The 21,017-nt window shown below is 30.8% G+C and overlaps 1 protein-coding gene across 2 annotated transcripts; it reads left to right on the forward strand.

Annotated features, from left to right (window-relative positions):
- Positions 1–10,377: 10,377 nt before the first annotated feature.
- On the forward strand, positions 10,378–19,223 carry LOC148198061 (DNA glycosylase/AP lyase ROS1-like). 2 transcript variants are annotated; one of them, XM_088115956.1, is made up of 19 exons: positions 10,378–11,363; positions 12,435–13,715; positions 13,805–14,152; positions 14,624–14,714; positions 14,811–15,531; positions 15,616–15,695; positions 15,879–15,963; positions 16,032–16,123; positions 16,206–16,274; positions 16,491–16,527; positions 16,620–16,702; positions 16,884–17,318; positions 17,559–17,595; positions 17,675–17,732; positions 17,872–18,011; positions 18,123–18,188; positions 18,270–18,384; positions 18,461–18,499; positions 18,720–19,223. In XM_088115956.1, the coding sequence occupies exons 1-19, from the start codon at positions 10,880–10,882 to the stop codon at positions 18,941–18,943; spliced, it is 4,485 nt and encodes a 1,494-aa protein (XP_087972082.1). In that variant the 5' UTR covers positions 10,378–10,879; the 3' UTR covers positions 18,944–19,223. The 2 variants fall into 2 exon arrangements, with proteins under 2 accessions (XP_087972082.1, XP_087972081.1); XM_088115955.1 differs by lacking the exon at positions 10,378–11,363 and having other exon boundaries at positions 12,084–13,715; positions 14,811–15,157; positions 15,224–15,531.
- Positions 19,224–21,017: the final 1,794 nt, after the last annotated feature.

The following is a 21,017-nucleotide window of genomic DNA, read 5'->3' on the forward strand; positions in this document are numbered from 1 at the left end:
TTTATATTTTGATACACATAACAAATACTTTTATTTTCTTAACTGATCTCCTTAAATACTAATTAATACCTTTCTTAAGTTTTTTTGACCCATAAAATTTGAGTTACTAGTTTATAATTTTTTGTAAATCCACTTCAAATCAACTTATGTTGTAACTCTGTGGGAAAGACAAAAAAAAAAGGGTAGGGTGAGAAAAAAATACCAATATATAGTGATATAGAACGCAGAAACTAAAACAAAAGTAAAAAAATTCAAATAGTAAAAATTATAAATAAATAAAAAAAAACTTTAGTTTTTATGTCGCCGCATCATCACCTATTAAACGTGTACAAAGTATAACCATAAATAACTTAATTGACATATTTATATATATTAGCTGTCAAGTTGTATCATGTAATATTAAAATAAACCTCAGCATGCAAGTTTCACAGTCGGTAAACGATATGGATTGGCGAAGCAAACGGTGGTCGTCGGTTGCTTGACGTGGCAACTTCTTTTTGGATCGATCGAAAGCTGCATTTCTCTTGCGACAAGTCATGACTGCTATTTACAGCACTGTCTTCACGATATTGTGTTCATCGTTTTGGGAAGATAAACAAACAATTATAACGTTAACATTGGCATGCGCCGATTTTCAGTGACAAGTAGCAGCATGCATCCCTTCAAATTTCAAACGGTAAAATTACATACTGAGATAACAGAAGTGTTCTGTCATTTAAGGGTTTCTTCAACCAATATGTGTGGTTTTGAATTGCAGGTAGTGAAAACTATATTTATAATGATAACAGTGCAGAGATTTTGAAAGAAATGGAAAAGTTCAGCCCTATAAATTTTCATTTGGATATTTTATGTATTTATATATTGATTTTAAAATAATAGTATCCAAATAAAAGTTGTTTTTTCTTTTCTGAAAAATTAATTTCAATCTTAAGTTAGATTGAATTTCAAATTTCAAACCGTAAAATTACATACTGAGATAAGAGAACTGTTCTGTCATTTAAAAGTTTCTTCAACCAATATGTGTGGTTTTGGATTGCAGGTAATGAAAACTATACTTTTTATTTTCTCAACTGATGTCCTCATAAATGCTAATTAAGTTTTTTACACACATAAAATCTGAATTATAATTTATAATTTGCTCTAAATTCACCTAAAATCAACCTTTTGCTATTAAGTACAAATTGAACACAATTCAAATATTAAAAAGAATAACACTAAACTAACTATTAGTCAACTCCTGCAAAAAAAAAAGTTGTGATACCTTTAAGAAATATATAAATTAAAAGTTAGAAAGAAAACAGTTATATAATTAGTAATTATAAAGTGCAGGAAGAAAAACAAATAAAAAATCAAATTTAACATAAAAAGCATAAACTGAGAAAACAAAAAGTTTACTTTTTACTTTGCCAACTGCATCGCCAATGTGATGTTTAGACGTGTAATACATACAGCAATGAATCACAATTGACCGTTGTATAATACATACATATCACTTGTCAGATTGTAATTAAACACTAGTGCATGAATGAGATTAAATTAAAATATATATTAATGAAAACCTAAAGTTTAACAGTGTTTTACCAAACTAAAGGATATGGATTGGAGAAGCAAGCGGTGGTGGTCGGTTGATTTTTACGTGGCAATAGCATTGGCGTGTCAATTTGCAGTGTGAGGTAGAATCTGCATGCATTCATACTTCAAACGCTAAAAATAAACTTTCTGTCATACAAAGTTTTTTCAACCAATGGATTTCTCTTTGCCAGCAAGATCTATGTTGGGTTGATTTAAAGACTTTTACCGGTACAATGAAGTGATCTTTAGGTTACACTATAGTGATATGGAAGGAAAGAATTTATCCATAAAATTTACATTCAAAAGATAAAATAAACGTTCTAACCAATGGATTTCTCTTTGCCAGCAAGATCTATGTTGGATTGATTTCAAGACTTTTACGGTACAATGAAGTGATCTTTAGGATTACAGTATAGTGATGTGGAAGGAAAGAATTTATTGAGACACTTTTTTATATTTTTTTTTAAAACAGTACTGTAAAAAATAAAAAAAAAAACAAAAAAACTAGTTATTTTGGATATCAGCTGTCAAGTTGTATCAGCATGCAAGTTTCACAGTCGGTAAGTGATATGGATTGGCGAAGCAAACGGTGGTCGTCGGTTGCTTGAGGTGGCAACTCCTTTTTGGATCGATGCGAAAGCTGTATTTCTCTTGTGACACGCCATGGCTGCTATTTACTTCTCTGTCTTCACGATATTGTCTTCATCGTTTTGGGAAGATAAACAAAACAATTATAACGTTAACATTGGCATGAGTCGATTTTCAGTGACAGGTAGCAGCATGCATCCACTTCAAATTTCAAACGGTACAATTACATACTTAGATAATAAGAAACGTGTTCTGTCAATTAAAAGTTTCTTCAAGTGTGGTTTTGGATTGCAGGTACTAAAAACTATATTTATAATGATAACAGTGCAGAGATTTTGAAAGAAACGGAAAAGTTCAGTCCTATAAATTTTCATTTGGATATTTTATGTATTTATATATTGATTTTAAAATAATAGTATCCAGATAAAAGTTGTTTTTTCTTTTCTGAAAAATTAATTTCAATCTTAAGTTAGATTGAATTTTCTAATTAATGCAATTTCAAGTTTGATTTATATATTTAGATTTTATTATTGTAATGAATAAAATAACATCTATTAACTAATATAAAATATATTTAAATTTATAAATATCTTGTGAGAATTGTTATCAACTTTGTACTTAATTTATAGTTTAGATATTTAGTTTTTATAATTTTTAAATATTGAGGGAAAAATCTACTTATGGGAAATATTAGACATAAATAAAAAAATTAATGATAGTAGTAGTAAATTTAACTAAATAAAAGATAATATGAAAAAAATTCAAACAAGAAATAGAGAAAGCAACAAGGTTAATATACTTTCTCTAATTGTGTGATATAAATCAAAATTTAAGAAAATGTTATTTTTTTTTATAATTCAATTTTAAAATATTTACAATATTAAACACATCTAAGAAAAATATATTAAAAAGAGGTAACTGATAAGAAAAACTCTACCCTAGATACTTTTTTGGCATATTTATTAAAATATTTTAGCTATGCAAGTGGATGTTATCGGTAACATCAAATATCCGTTGTCGCTTTTATTAATAAAAAATATATTTTAATAGCACAAATCTCACTATATAAAATATCTACAAGTAAAACAAAAACTATAAATAAGACAGACCATAATGATAATAAAATTAAACATTGCATGATCAATCTTCAAGTACATGAATAACTCGTGTCACATAAAGCATGTCCGAATGACAAATAATAAAAACAATTATTTTTTAAAAAAATACATATAAAATTATCATGAGTATTTGTTATACATATTACTGTCATTTTTTAAATGATACAAATATAAAATGTCATTCTATTTTATGAGATATTAATTTTCTTTGTCACTTGACTATTCTTTACCATTAATAGATAAACATTATACAGTTTGAAGTCGGTCTCTAGATATCTCAATCAAATTCAACTAAAATTAATTTTTATTTGTAAATGAAAGATTATTGCAGATATTACTATTTTTAAATAAGATTTACTATGATTGAAGTTTTACACAAGCAGTTATTTGCATATAATATTGAAATAACTTTTCACGGACTATGTTTGCGGCGGAGATCAATTTTCAACTCGAATATTAAGAATGGTAAGTGAAGTTGTTCCTTCTATGTAGTTATATTTTTATTCGGAATACATGCCATTATATCACTTAACAAAACAACACAACATTTCTCTTAAACAAATCTTTAAATTTATAATTTGTAATTTTTTATTTTTCTTAATTTAAATATTTTAATGATAGTCTTTACTGTTTATGTCAATCATTTTTAACAAGTAAACTGTGTTTATTTTTAATTTTAATTAGAAGCTTGTCATTAAAAAAACAAAAAAAAAAAGGTCAAATTTAACTTTAGAAACTATCCTTAAAATAAAATTGATTGGAAAAATAACTAATTTATTAAATATTCAAACTCTTTGTTATCAAAAGTAACTTCAAGAAATATTTATGCTAATAATAAATCTGAGTAATAAATATCCTATCACACTGCCATGAAACTCTATATACATTAATTCAAATGTTTGTTGAGATACATTAAACAAATTTTATATTTTGATATCCATAATAAATACTTTTTATTTTCTCAACTTATGTCCTCATAAATGCTAATTAAGATTTCTACACACATAAAATCTGAATTATAATTTATAATTTGCTCTAAATTCACCTCAAATCAACTTTTTGCTATTAACTACAAATGGAACACAATTCAAATATTAAAAAGAATAACCACTAAACTGACTATGAGTCACTCCTGAAAAAAAAAATTTGTGATACCTTTAAGAAATATATAAATTAAAAGTTAGAAAGAAAACAGTTATATAATTAGTAATTATAAAGTGCATGAAGAAAAACAAATAAAAAATCAAATTTAACATAAAAAAGCATAAACTGATAAAAGAAAAAGTTTACTTTTTACTTTGCCAACTGCATCGTCAATGTGATGTTTTAGATACAGCAATGAATCACTACCGTTGTATAATACATACATATCACTTGTCAGATTATAATTAAACACTAGTGCATGAATGAGATTAAATTAAAATATATATTAATGAAAACCTAAAGTTTTACAGTGTTTTACCAAACTAAAGGATATGGATTGGAGAAGCAAGCGGTAGTCGGTTGATTTTTAAGTGGCAAGTTTTTTCTGGGTTGATTGGAAGCTGTATTGCTCTCGCGACACGCCATAGTCAGATAGAATCTGCATGCATTCATACATCAAACGCTAAAAATAAACGTTCTGTCATACAAAATTTTTTCGACCAATGGATTTCTCTTTGCCAGCAAGATCTATGTTGGGTTGATTTAAAGACTTTTACCGGTACAATGAAGTGATCTTTAGGATTACAGTATAGTGATGTGGAAGGAAAGAATTTATCGATAAAATTTACATTCAAAAGATAAAATAAACGTTCTGTCATACAAAGTTTTTTCAATCAATGCATTTCTCTTTGCCAGCAAGATCTATGTTGGGTTGATTTAAAAACTTTTAGCGGTACAATGAAGTGATATTTAGGGTTACAGTATAGTGATGTGGAAGGAAAGAATTTATTGAGACACTTTTTTATATTATTTTTTAAAACAGTACTGGATACTGTAAACAATAAAAGAAAAACAAAAAAACTAGTTATTTTGGATATCAGCTGTCAAGTTCAGCATGCAAGTTTCACATTCGTAAATGATATGGATTGGCTAAGCAAACGGTGGTCGTCGGTTGCTTGAGGTGGCAACTCCTTTTTGGATCGATCGAAAGCTGCATTTCTCTTGGGACACGCCATGGCTGCTATTTGCTGCACTGTCTTTACGATATTGTCTTCATCGTTGGGAAGATAAACAAAACAATTATAACGTTAACATTGGCATGAGCCGATTTTCAGTGACAGGTAGCAGCATGCATCCACTTCAAATTTCAAACGGTAAAATTACATACTGAGATAAGGAACGTGTTCTATCATTTAAAAGTTTCTTCAACTAATATGTGTGGTTTTGGATTGCAGGTAATGAAAACTATATTTATAATGATAACAGTGCAGAGATTTTGAAAGAAATGGAAAAGTTCAGCCCTATAAATTTTCATTTGGATATTTTATGTATTTATATATTGATTTTAAAATAATAGTATCCAGATAAAAGTTGTTTTTTCTTTTCTGAAAAATTAATTTCAATCTTAAGTTAGATTGAATTTTCTAATTAATGCAATTTCAAGTTTGATTTATATATTTAGATTTTATTATTGTAATGAATAAAATAACCCCTTTTAACTAATATAAAATATATTTAAATTTATAAATATCATCTTGTGAGAATTGTTAACAACTTTTGTACTTAATTTATAGTTTAGATATTTAGTTTTTATAATTTTTAAATATTACAATAAAGGAAAAATCTACTTATGGGAAATATTAGACATAAATAAAAAAATTAATGATAGTAGTAAATTTAACTAAATAAAAGATAATATGAAAAAATTCAAACAAGAAATAAAGAAAGCAACAAGGTTAATATACTTTCTCTAATTGTATAATATAAATCAAAATTCAAGAAAATGTTATTTTTTTTATAATTCAATTTTAAAATATTTACTATATTAAACACATTTAAGAAAAATATATTAAAAAGAGGTAACTGATAAGAAAAACTCTATCCTAGACCCTCTTTTGACATATTTATTAAAATATTTTAACTATGCAAGTGGATGTTATCGGTAACATCATATATCCTTGTCGCTTTTATTAATAAAAAATATATTTTAATTGCACAAATCTCAATATATAAAATATCTACAAGTCAAACAAAAACTATAAACAAACACGCCATAATGATAATAAAATTAAACATTGCATGATCGACCTTCCAGTGCATGAATAACTCGTGTCACATAAAACATGTTCTAATGACAAATAATAAAAACAATTATTTTTTAAAAAAATACACATAAAATTATCATGAGTATTTGTTATACATATTACTGTCATTTTTTAAACGATACAAATATTAAATTTCATTCTATTCTATGAGATATTAGTTTTCTTTGTCGCTTGACTATTCTTTACCATTAATAGATAAACATTATACAGTTTGAAGTCAGCCTCTAGTATGTGATATCTCATTCAATTCAACTAAAATTAATTTTTATTTGTAAATGAAAGAGTATTGCAGATATTACTATTTTTAAATAAGATTTAGTATGATTGAAGTTTCCAACCTGCAGTTATTTGCATACAATTATTGAAGTAACTTTTGACAGACTATGTTTGCGGCGGAGATAATTTTCAACTTCTTATGTCGAATATTAAGAATGGTCAGTGAAATTGTTCCTTACATGTACTTATATTTTTATTTTAGTCTAAGTTATTCTGTTTGGGAATCTACATGCAATTATATCACCTTAACAAAACAACACAACATTACTCTTAAACAAATATTTAAATTTATAATTTGTAATTTTTTATTTTTCTTAATTTGAATATTTTAAGGATAGTCTTTACTGTTTATGTCAATCATTTTTAATGAGTAAACTGTGTTTATTTTTAATTTTAATTAGAGGTTTGTCATTAAAAAACAAAAAAGGGGTCAAATTTAAAATAAAATTGATTGGAAAAATAACTAATTTATTAAATATTTAAACTCTTTGTTATCAAAAATAACTTCAAGAAATATTTTGGCTAATAATGAATCTGACTAATAAATATCCTACCACACTGCCATGAAACTCTATATACATTAAATCAAATGTTTAAAGTTTGTTGAGAAACATTAAACAAATTTTATATTTTGATACCCATAATAAATACCTTTTATTTTCTCAACTGATGTCCTCATAAATGCTAATTAAGTTTTCTACACACATAAAATCTGAATTATAATTTATAATTTGCTCTAAATTCACCTAAAATCAACTTTTTGCTATTAACTACAAATTGAACACAATCCAAATATTAAAAAGAATAACACTAAACTGACTATTAGTGAACTTCTCCAAAAAAAAAGTTGTGATACCTTTAAAAAATATATAAATTAAAAGTTAGAAAGAAAACAGTTATATAATTAGTAATTATAAAGTGCATGAAGAAAAACAAATAAAAAATCAAATTTAACATAAAAAGCATAAACTGAGAAAAGAAAAAGTTTACTTTTTACTTTGCCAACTGCATCGTCAATGTGATGTTTTAGACGTGTAATACATAGTCATAGCTGCCATAGACCACTCTGCATGTCTTCATCACTTAGGGAAGATAACCAAAATAATTACACAATAGCATTGGCGTGTCAATTTGCAGTGTCAGGTAGAATCTGCATGCATTCATACTTCAAACGGTAAAATTTACATTCAAAAGATAAAATAAACGTTCTGTCATACAAAGTTTTTTCAACCAATGAATTTCTCTTTGCCAGATCTATGTTGGGTTGATTTAAAGACTTTTACGGATACAATGAAGTGATCTTTAGGGTTACAGTATAGTGACGTGGAAGGAAAGAATTTATTGAGACACTTTTTATATTATTTAAAACAGTACTGGTAAAAAATAAAATAAAAAACAAAAAAAAAAACTAGTTATTTTAGATATTATTATGTAATTCAGTTTTAAAAAATGAACTTTGTTAAACATATTTTTAAAAATATTAAAATATATATATTAGAAAGAAATAATTTATATTACCATAAATTCTATTGACATATATATGTTTGTTACGGTGAAACCTACTTTAACATATTTATAGAAGTGTTTCACAAGATTTTACAAATTATTATGAATTTGATTAATCTAGGAGTATTTTCATAAAATTTTGATGCATCTCTAAAGAGATCAATACAATTCCGGGTTTAGGGTATTTAAATAAAATAAGTTTCTTTTATAAAAATGTGATACTTATTGTATGATAAAATATTAATAATTAATTTACAAATAGAAATAAGATAATATGAATGAAGAGTCAAGAAAATAGGCAAAAATACCTAAATATCTAAAACTAAAAATTGAATCCTATTATTAATTTCAAGTTGATGGCCAGGGCTAAAATAATTAGTTTGAAATAATTAAATTAAATGCGTTAAAATGTGGTTGTTTTTAGTTATATATTTTATAGAATTGTAATCATATTTCCACGAGGGCTGCTAAGTCAACATTGAAATCATCCACATCGCACATCACAAATACGTTATCACTTTTATCAGTAAACAAAATATTTTAGTAACACAAATTTAAGACTTAAAAGTAAAAAAACAACAGAAAAAATTAACGTTAAAAATTTCATGATTGAACTTCCACGTCTAACTGACATACTTTAGTAACAAAATAACATAATTAAATTTAAGAAAAAAAATCAAACAGATAAATTAATTAGAATCATGTGTGACATTTCTTAAACCATTCTATGAGACACTATCTCTATATAACAAATAAAAAGTAAAAAAATAACGCTTCAATTATTAAAAGTTACTTTTATTTATTTGTGATGTTTATTTCAATGCTATTAATTAAAGATCATTTTATAGTATTATAAGTTTTTAATTACTTAGTATGTAGGGATACTGTCTTAAGAAAGTAATACATGAAAAAGAAACTCTAAAGATTTAAACAAAATTGTAAAAAACATTTTGAAAATTTAATTTATTTCATTTTTGTTTTGTTAATGTATTTTACTTTAAACTTAAAATGTAATATCACTAATAAACAAATGTATATTTTAACAAACTTCTCCCGTGGAACACAGGTAGTTTACTCTATATTCGCTAAGTTTTCCACTTAATAAATTTATTTTAATAAATAATTTCATCAACAGTTGTTAATGCCTTTCAAGGAAAACTCATGTACCGTATTTAACACTATTAAATAAATCATTTCAAATATTTAATATGACATATTAAATAATTTTTAAAGTATAATAAATTTTTTTATCATTTAATACTGTTTGTTTTAGGACTGGTGATCAAATTGATAAGGATGCCGATATTTTCTGTTACATAAGGATAGTCATTTAAAACTGATAATAACTTTATGAATATTAATTATATAAAATAAAAACGACAACTTTGTTTGCAATTTTAATATATTAAAACAAGTACTATCTTTTAACAAACATCTTATACTATTTTTATTTGTAAGATTATTAAAATATTTGACAAACTTTACAAATTATTAATACATTTAGAAGTTTACAAACTATAAATAAAAGTAAATTATTATATTTTTATCGTTCAAATTATACAACAAAATTAATATTTATAATTTTTTTATAATAAATATTATTATTTACGTAAAATGTGAAAAATATGTATACACATAAACTTTGATGTATATTCACGTAGAGTGAAACAAACTTTACGTGAATGATGTATACATGCACATGCAAAACTTTTACGTTTAAAGTGTGCATGCATCGTTTTCGAGTTTGATGTGCGTAAATCATTACCGGTCGCTTCGAGTTGGTACAAGGAAGAAAATATTAAATGCCACCAAACATAAGGCAGAAAAGAAAAAAAAAAGTTTAACTTTTAATCTAATTAAATTCTGGAAAGAGAATAGAAGTAATAAAGTAAAATAAAATAGCTCAGGCTGCATATGCAAGCTCATAGAAATTCGTGTAGGTTCTCTTTCTCTCTTTCCTTCTCTCTCACATTCGGTGGAAATGTTATATATATATATATATAACATTAGTTGCCGCATATAGATATCTGAAATCAGATTTCCGGCATTGACTCGATAAATCTACCTTAACAGCATCCGCACGAAACTCTCCGATTTTCTACTTCAACTTCGGTTTTGGTCTCGTGAAAGTTCCTATTCATCGCGAGCAGAAAGTCGGAGGTCGCGAGCAGAAAGTCGGAGGTAGCAACTAGAATAAGCGAATATTGTTTATCGTGAGCAGTCTTCTTTCCAACACTCTCCATAGACAGGTTTGGAATTTTTATTTTAATTAATTTCTTTAAATTTCAGTAATTACATCTTGACCACCAGGTTTGTCAGTCACCGGTTACTTTTAAGAGGTAACTCAGAAACTCACCTCGTTTAATGTTGAAAAACTGCATATATCTTCTCTACTTTATTTTTGTTATTTAGTGATCTCTGTTTTCCGAAACCACTTACATTTTACGCTGGCAGGTTTGTCCCCGAAAATAGACCTTTTATTCTTCGGGACATCTCTAGAATAACTTCACAAAATCCTTTTGTTAAGTCCTTTTTGCAGAAATCCTTTTGCTGAGTCCTTTTGCAGTCAAAATGGAAAACGCAAGGAAGGTTGAGGAGCAGGCTGCTCAAGTCCCCGTCGTCCCCACCATCGCCACCACCCCTTTCATGCCCATCATTCCGACGCCAGTGCCGATCTGGACTCCTGAGATGGAAAACCAGTTCTATTCTTATTCCAATGGGATACCTGCTGGTTTTGATCTTCCAGCATTTCCAGAGATAAGCAACTGGCCTAACCACCGCTTGGAGCCTTCCCCTTTCGCCCATCACAATGCCGCAAATCGCGTTCAAATATCTTTTGACAGTTTTCCCAGTTCAAGTAACGGCATTCCTCAACTTTTGACCCAGCCAGACCTTCCGTTGGCATATTCTGCTGTAACAAATGAAGGCCAATTTGTTCCGCCGTATAATTCACAGTTCATTCCGACGACCTATACATCTTTCCATCATCATCAACTTCCCGGTGTGGAGCAACCGTTTCTCAATACTATCCATAACCAGTATGCAGAGCTTCCGGGTAAGAGCAATAATTTTTTTATATTTTTAGCGTGCATTTTATTAAAATTTTCATTTGAGCGTGCACTAGCACTTGGCCGGTATCCATTACCGGCAATGGGGAACTGATCTTCTGCAGTCATATTAAACACTTCAGATGATTTTAACCATTATGTTTTATTAATCTAATTGTTTTTGTCATCAAATGAAAATTTTAAAAATTGAAAATATAGATTAAATACTTTAGAGGGTTATGACTTTACTCCATCCCCGCAATGTGCAACAGCTGAACAAAGTAAAACCCGTATTTTCAAAATTGAAATGTAACATTTATACCGTTAAGGATGGTGCCATAAAATTAGATGTTTGAACTAAACAGCTGTAAGAAATGAACATGTGGATCCTCTGCTGCATTTAACGCCAAAATTCTCTTCCATCACATTGTTGCATCAAATTGTCACACATATTAATTCGACAAAAGAATATCAGCAGAGGATCCATATAGTCATTGAATATTCGCATCCTAGTTCTATCTGAGTTCTGTTACTTTTGTTGTCCAACTGGCCTATACACTTGTATCTTTCTCTCCATAGCGTCGCATGAAGTTGTTAGAACATTTTTAGAGCAACATAAAAACTTATATTTTTCTCATTAAACAACCATGTATATAACCAATTATTGTCCATTATAAAAATTAGCTTTCGTTGGAATAAATGATAAAGATAGTTCCTGCATAAGAAAATGTATGCGCTCGCATATATAAAGAAAAATACAGCTCAGAAAATAATCATAAACCACAGCTTTCATAAACAAAAGAACATTGTCTTACAAAGGAAAAAAAAAAGATCAACAAATTTAAACTACTAAATCAAACTCATAGTTTGTTTTACAATTCGGACTTCAGCTCTCCAAAATGTTAGTGATCAATATGCTAGTGATCAATTTTGAACAGCTACATCAGCTAAATCAATTTTCCACACAATTCTTGTCTTTTTGTGACTCTGCTATCCAAGCTTGGACATGAGGCTTGCACATTCATCATCTGTTTACATTTCCCGACTCTAATTCGTATTTAAATAATTTCATGTTGCAGGCCCATCATACTTCGATTACTGTAGCAAGACATTTGCTGAAATTGCACCACACCAAGATGATGTCATCGCAGCAGAAACCAGAAAAGATGCTGCAACACCGATGACCATGGAAGAAAGGAACCGAGAAGGGGAAGACAAAAACAACACATCCACAACGTGCTATAATCCTCACAACAAAATAAATGGCCCGACTACAAAAGTGGCTGCTGTACCTGCAGCGAAAGAGGATATACGCCGGAACTTTGATCTGAATAAAACGCCTCAAGCAAAACAGCCCAAAAGAAGAAAGCACCGGGCCAAGGTCGTAAAAGAAGGCCAACCAAAAAGAACAATTAAGAAAGCCGCTGCAGACACTGTTCAATCTAAAGAAAACCAAGCTGACAAAAGGAAGGCAAGGAAAGGATTGAACACAACTTCTCCACAGACAGAAGTGACAGGAGAATGGACATCGGGGCCTAAATCAACCGTACAGACATGTAAAAGGTCCTTGAGGTTTGGGAGCAAAGAGCAAGCAATAGACGATCCTGGACGCAGAGAAAATATGCTCTTTGCCAATGCCAGCAGCTCAAGGAATTGGGTGGCTGATCATAATGGACTTCAAGAGTGTCCAAATAACTCCATTGGCAGAGACGCTTGTAGCACAGGATGTGGTTTACAAGCTGTCGGTTCTAAGAGAAAACCTGGTATTGAACAGGCAGATAATACCAGCATTAATATGTTAGGAGCACAATATAATGACATGAAGGCATACGGCCTAAACTATGGGGTTCAATTTCCAAATGTTCATAAGAAAAGGAGAAGCGTCAAGGGGAGAACTTCAGAGGCGCCACGTAAATCTTCTGTGACTGCCACCAGAGATGTCCAACTGGCAACATTCTTACAAGATGCCAGATCACATTCTTATATGTCAAGTCCCAAGTGCTGGGCTTCTGGTTCAGATTATACTGCAGCTGGAGTCCCAGTCTTGATTTCAGCTACAAAAGGAGCAGCTATTCAGGACAAACATCAACCCCTTGAGAACACGTTATCCTTAGGGCAGAAGAGGCCGACCAAAAGAAGATCAAGAGCTTCTACAAGAACTGATGTTGGTCTAGCACATACTGCAAAGCAAACGTGTAGCTCTGACAGACGAACATTTGGTGATGCACAAGGGCCACAGACATGTATTGATGCTTTAGTTGCAGATTTGGGAGCATCACTCACAAAAAAGAAACGAACAGGAAAGAATCCTGTCAGTTATGCATCCTCCTGCAAAAATGAAAGACAAGACAACACATTAGGTATTTTTTTTTCAAATAACATTATGATTGTGTTAAAACACAATTCTACCATACAGTCTGTCTTACTAAAATTGATTGATTGAATGTAGCATGTGTAGACGAAGGGAAAGAAATTGTGGACAAAAATGTGGACGCTTTAACAGAGCAATTTATATTCCTAAACATCAACAGAGAAGCCCGTAACTCGCATGGGCAGTATATGCATGAGCATGAGTCGCATGGTGCCATTGTTCCCTACAAACCCAAAAAAAGGAACATTCGAGCTAAAGTTGATATTGATGAAGAAACTAATAAAGTTTGGGCGCTTTTACTTGAGGATATTAACAATAGTGGGATTGATGGAAGTGATGCAGAAAAGACGATATGGTGGGAACAAGAACGGAAAGTGTATCGTGGAAGGGCAGAGGCATTCATTGCAAAGATGCATCAAGTACAAGGTATGAATGATATTATCACGAAAATCTAAGCACTATTCACACAACTGACAAATATCTACCTAATATATATATATATATATATATATATATATATATATATATATATATATAAGTGTGTGTTTTTTCCTGCCTTAGAAAATCATGCAGCATTGAAAAGGCTCCAATAAATTAGTATGCATAAAAAAACAATTACATTTTCTTCTCTTAAAAATGTTTCTAAAATGGTTATCCACAAAAACCATTTATAAAAAAGCCAAGCGAATGAGTTATTAACAATCCTTCCACACAATAGAAAAACTCTCATTGGTACTAAAGCAAGAATACATCACGCTAAATTAAGAAAAGCTTTTTGTCTGACGAAGTTAATCACCAGTTTATCAAAATCAAAATGATGATAAACAAACTTAGAAAATGCTCTTATACATATTCAGTTAAATGGTTCAAGTACTAATAACATAACACATACAACAGGAGACAGGGGCTTTTCGATGTGGAAGGGATCTGTTGTGGATTCTGTGGTCGGTGTTTTCCTCACTCAAAATGTATCAGACCATCTTTCCAGGTATAAAGCATGCAAGCTTAATTACTGAGAAATATACAGTGAACATAACAATAATTAAGCATTCGTACAAACTAACATTACCCTTTTTGTTTGCAGTTCTGCATTCATGGCACTCGCTGCTCGATTTCCTCTGAAGTCAACGAGTACATGCCACAAGGAAAGCACAAGTTCGGACAAGGAAAGCACAGGCCCAGTAGAAAGTGGAACAATTAATGCAATGACTGAGGAAGGGCAAAACAGCTTATGTCAAGGAAGCATTAGGAAAGGGTTACATAACATAATTTCATACAAAAAATCAGATGCTATTCCATACACTTCAGAAACACCCGCCACCAAAGAATATACTTTGGAAGTAACCCGAAATTCTGGAGCACTTGAAGTTAACTGCTGTGATCCTCTAACAATAGAGTCCGACTCCAAAGCTGCAGTTGCCAATTCTCAAGGTATTCTATCCCCACTCCATCTCTTGCAGCAAATTAATCATGACCATAATGTTTTTCACATTTCAGAACAAACCCAAGAACCAAAGCAGAAAGAAAGAGAAAAGGATGTTGTTAATCCCAACCATGAAAAGAGGAAAGGAGAGGGTAAGAAAAAATCTGCCTCAGTAAAACCAAAAAGCAAGAAAGAAGAGAAAAAGAACTTTGATTGGGATAGTTTAAGAGTACAAGCACAAGCTCAAGCAGGGAAAAGAGAAAAGACAGAGAAGACCATGGACTCTGTGGATTGGGATGCTGTGAGACGTGCAGATGTCAATGAAATATCCAGAACAATCAAAGAAAGGGGCATGAACAATATGCTTGCTGAACGTATTCAGGTAGAATTCCAGATCATGAAGTGATTCTACTGTAATCTTATATTTAAATACTAAACAGATTATGCCAAATGAATTACTGTGCAGAATTTCCTCAATCTATTGGTTGACAAGCACAAGGGCATTGATCTTGAGTGGCTGAGAGACGTTCCACCTGACCAGGCAAAGTAAGTATAGATATTATCAAACTACTTTAATATCATATATCCAAATTGGTAAGTTCGCACACCAAAATCCTGAACCCTCATTCACTAGAATCATATATAGACATGCATAAATACACGAAATTAGTTTTATTCATGCAAGCAGAAAAAAAGCATTATGTTAATTCAATTTATTTATACGTCCAGAGAATTCTTGCTCAGCATCAGGGGATTGGGATTGAAAAGTGTGGAGTGTATTCGACTCTTAACACTGCACCATCTTGCTTTTCCGGTATGTTGAAAACACTAGTACAAAACTTAAGGATTATGGAATATATTGACAGTTTATTGCCTCAATAGGTGGACACAAATGTTGGACGCATAGTGGTTCGTTTGGGATGGGTACCAATCCAGCCACTGCCAGAGTCACTACAGTTGCATGTTCTAGAATTGTGAGTTCCACGACAATAAATAGCACGAGGCTATAATTCAGACAGAAAATAAGAGCTAACCTGACATCATTGTGCTGTATAGGTACCCAGTGTTGGATGCGGTACAAAAATATCTCTGGCCTCGACTCTGCAAGCTAGACCAAAGAACATTGTAATGATTATTTTCAATTTAAAGTTATATATTAAATGATACTAAGTATCTTCTAGTTGCTGATTAAATTTTCCTTTAGATTTAATTTTCATCAACTGCCAACATGAATAATTATACAACATCATGAGATCATGCATATTTCACACTTCTGGTTAAGTTCTCCATCGTGATTAAACTCCCTAAATTGATTTTTTGTTTTATTGATATTTGCTGAAGGTATGAGCTGCACTACCAATTGATTACATTTGGAAAGGTAAATTACATTTTCTCATTCTCATTTATCAGAGGGATGGCCATAGTTCAATGAAACCTGTTATGACTGGGGAAATAAATCAATTCATGCAGGTATTCTGTACTAAAAGCAAACCGAATTGCAATGCATGCCCAATGAGAGGGGAATGCAGACACTTTGCAAGTGCCTTTGCAAGGTATGATGACTACGATTAGGTGCATAGAATTGTTTGGGGAGGGGGGAGCAGCAATTGTTATGCAACAAATTACACAGAAAATTGTATTAGTGCCACTTTCAATATTAAATGATGAAAGGCGCGTAATGAGTTCGGATAAACACACTTACATGTAAACGATATTCGATATTAAATATTGCAGTGCAAGACTTGCCCTGCCAGGACCAGAGGAGGAGAGAATGCCGAACACAACTGGAAACAATGCAACCGAGTGGAAGGCATCACAAGTTATAAATCAAACGACCTTGCTTCTCCATGAAAATCCAATTGAAGGGGCACTTCAACAAAACAAGAACGTTCACCCTATAGTTGAAGTGCCAGCAAGTTCAGATCTAGAACGTTCCAAATTTTCACAAGGTGATATAGAGGACGCCTTCAAAAAGGATTCATTTGAAATTCCAGACATAAAAGTAGACATGACAAAGTTCGCTTTGAGCATACGAAACTATGTGCAACAAAACATGGAACTTCAAGAAGGAGAAATGTCAAAGGCCTTGGTTGCTTTAAATCCAGATGTGGCATGCATCCCTACACCCAAGCTGAAGAATGTGAGCAAGTTGAGAACAGAGCATTACGTGTAAGTAGCAAAACCAATTCATCTCAGACTACTTAACTGGACTACAAAAAAGTTAATATTCAAAAACGCGAATGGGAAAATAACTCAAAAAAGCTGCAAAAGCTTCACATGATGTACAATATCCATGTGTCCAGAATAAAACTAACCTTGTAATATGGAAAAACGAATAGTTACCACTAACAACAAAAAATAACAGGAATCCTTGCAAATTATTCTGATAGTGTTTTCTGTTTCTTGCAGTTATGAACTACCCGACTCACATCCTCTACTGAAAGGGGTTAGTTATTGATACATCAATTAAAAATAATAGTGCTTTATTGCATCTGCCCATTTTATTAATCAATTATCAACCACAGTGGCAAACGCGAGAACCAGATGATCCAGGCAAATACCTTCTAGCTATATGGACCCCAGGTGAACAAAAATAACATGACACCATGTTCCTTCTAAATTGATTTGAATTAAATGTAGTTTTTGTATCAACTTACAGATATATATTATTATTTTGGTTTTATGGTGTTTTTCGTGTTGCCAAACACATTGTATAACACAGGGGAGACAGCAGAGTCCATACAGCCACCAGAAAGAAAATGCAGCTCTCAGGATAGTGGCCAGCTTTGTAAAGAAAATGAATGTTATGAATGCAACAGTTTCCGTGAAGTAAATTCAAAGATAGTTCGAGGAACTATCCTGGTATGAATGCTTTAATCATGCATTGCTTATGATTATTAGTCACTAATAACACAATAGTGGAAAAAAATATCTGGTTAGAGATGTAATTAGCATATATGAATTTATGAATAGATACCATGTCGAACAGCTATGAGAGGGAGCTTTCCACTAAACGGGACCTACTTTCAAGTCAATGAGGTAAACGAGAATTGTTATCCGTTATGAAAGCTACTCACATCATGTGGTTTAAATTACGTACTAAAATATAATTTGCTACAGGTTTTTGCTGATAATGAGTCAAGTTTAAACCCAATTAGTGTTCCCCGTAGTTGGATCTGGAACCTCGGTAGGAGAACAGTATATTTTGGAACATCCGTGTCATCGATTTTTAAAGGTAGCTTTATAAAAATTAAAATGTAATAGATATATATACAAAACAATTAAACTGTGTGTATTTTTTTTTCAACCAGGCTTATCGACACAAGACATTCAACAATGCTTTTGGAGAGGTAAGATGTGGCTCCCAGAGTGTGATCCTGCTAATTATTATTCAACTACGCTTAATTGTTCAAACTTAAGCAGAAACATACACTCCAAAAATCCCTTGAATTCACTACCGAAATCTGCAAACGTAGTTTTCCTAATAAAATAATTAAAAACAGTAATCTACAGGTTAGGCAAGTGACTAGATAGCCAAATATATCTAAATGGGCAAAATATGTTTTGCAGGATATGTATGCGTGCGAGGATTTGACAGGGAAAGGAGAGCGCCTCGGCCACTGTTGGCTAGATTGCACTTCACAGCTAGCAGGACGCCTAAGACGCCTAAGACGCCTAAGAAAAAGGGTAACACCGAAAAGATGTTGAAACAACAAAGTGATTTAAACAAAATAAAAAATCAGCCAGAATTGTTTTCCAGTATTCAGGAGACCAGTGAAGCGCCGAGACAATAGAAGTTATTAAATATTCATCTTGTATCCTGTGTATTATAACAGAGTCATTGTCGTAGTAAAATACTAGGCAATTTTCTCAGTTTAGGACTAGGACAAAGAGAGTATAGTGGCACCAAATTTGCTTTATAGGTCGGTGTAGATCGAAGAGGTATGTAAAAACTCAAAATAGTTGTACTCATCAACCTTCTTCTAGATTGCAATTTATGTATTGCAATTGACTACTACGGGTTGTAGTATTTATCAGATTTTAACTTGAGTTTCAATTTCTCAGATGCATATATATGACAAGTTAAGATCTTAAATTTCAAAGTAAAGATAGAAAATCGTACGAAAACATGAACAGTGACGAGAGCACCATAAAGAAACCAATCGGACACTGCCGTAGTATATTTATGCAATCGAAGCTTTAGAACGACGAATAAAAAAAGTAACACAAAAAGCTTTCAGATCAAGAAGAATACCTCATCGGGCCTCCGCCCTCAGTAGCGGAGCCGAAAAAGTGACCTGCGTTAAGAATGAGGAACGATGTAGGTGCAGGCAGGTGAGTAGAATGGTGGGGTGAAGAGGTATATATAGTACCATTTTTTGCCGCCTTAGATCCATTTTCATTTTCCCTCCCTTTTTTACTTGACTTTTTTGCCGCCTACAAGAGGTAAATCTAGTCTTCAGCTGCGAGGGTCCCACTTCCCTGTAGTAGATAAATATTTAAATATTACTCATTCTGTTTTAGTTAATTTGATAGAAATTAAAGTTGTCGTTTTAATATCATATAATCTTTTTAAGTAAAAACTGTGATTTTAAGAAAGAAACATCCAAAATTTTAAAGTAACATAAGAGTTTAATAGTTATGTTGTAAATAAAGTTGTGAAAGTTAGTCTACGGTGCCATGAATCAAACTAATAAAATTACAATTAAAAAAAATATAAGTTAATTTGATTCAGCTCAACAAGTTAAATGGACTCAGCTCGATTTTGAATAAGAAATTTTTAACGGGCTAAGTCAAGCCATTTTTTTCCTTTAACTTGTAAATTTATTTTGTATTATCACTCGATAACTTTTTTTTTTCTTACTGATTACTGACAAACTAGTTTCTAATTACGTAAAATGTTAAAAAATATAAGTATTTATCTTTAAATTTTTACATTTAATCAAATAGTTAAAATAAATTAAAAGTATTAGTAAAAATGGTTTTCATAAATTCAAAACCGAATCACCTGTTCTAATGAGTTTTGATTCAATCATATTATACATTTTTTTATCTCTCTTTTTATTTATAAATCTATCATTCTTATCCTATATATATATATATATATATATATATATATATATATATATATATATATATATATATATATATATATATATATATGTGTGTGTGTTAATGACTTTTTTACTCTTTATGAATCCTTTTCCTATGATAAAAATTCATATAATGAACATGAAAAGATTGGAATGCTTAATAACAATGTAAGATCGTAAGCACATACAGATGAATAAAAGGGGAAATTATGAACAAAACTTTAAGCACTAAAATCTGAAATCCATCGATAAAAAACAGTAGGTTGAAAATTTGGATTTAAAAAAATTAAACAATTAAACTAATGATAATCAGTTTAATTATAATTGAAGAAAAAAATATACAATTGAATTGATTTGAGTCACTTCTATCACAAGAATTTTTTTTATTCTCGCCCTTTAAGGTTAATTATTTATTTTCATGGTTGCTATATTAATTGTTTTTGGTTTTGCTGACATATTTAACATTACAATTCTTATTAGAGCGGTTTTAGCTTCAAATTTTAAATGATTTAGCTTTATTTTTAATAAAGTTAATCTTATTGCTGAAATTATTTTGTGTTTGACAAGATTCCCCACTTCCAATGTTCTTTTATGATTCCCTTCCCGACCAACGTAGCTACCAATAAAATTCTTCACACTGTTTATTACCATGCCACAGTTTATTATGTAATTACCTATATTTCAGTTTTCGAGATTGAGCTTTCATTTCCTGCTCTGACGGCCCACAGTTTATTATTACCGGTGAAGAGCAGGCTAGAATTTAATCTCCCAAGAA

This window comes from Vigna umbellata, chromosome 5, assembly GCF_029865625.1.
Source record: "Vigna umbellata cultivar VRB3 chromosome 5, Vumbellata_1.0, whole genome shotgun sequence".
In the NCBI taxonomy this organism is placed as follows: domain Eukaryota; kingdom Viridiplantae; phylum Streptophyta; class Magnoliopsida; order Fabales; family Fabaceae; genus Vigna; species Vigna umbellata.

Bases quoted from the DNA above. Each gene is read 5' to 3' on its own strand.
- LOC148198061 (XM_088115956.1), top strand. From the start codon at position 10,880: ATGGAAAACGCAAGGAAGGTTGAGGAGCAGGCTGCTCAAGTCCCCGTC. The intron at 16,275-16,490 runs GTAATGATTATT...TATTTGCTGAAG, and splicing joins AAGCTAGACCAAAGAACATT to GTATGAGCTGCACTACCAAT. The intron at 17,319-17,558 runs GTAAGTAGCAAA...TGTTTCTTGCAG, and splicing joins TTGAGAACAGAGCATTACGT to TTATGAACTACCCGACTCAC.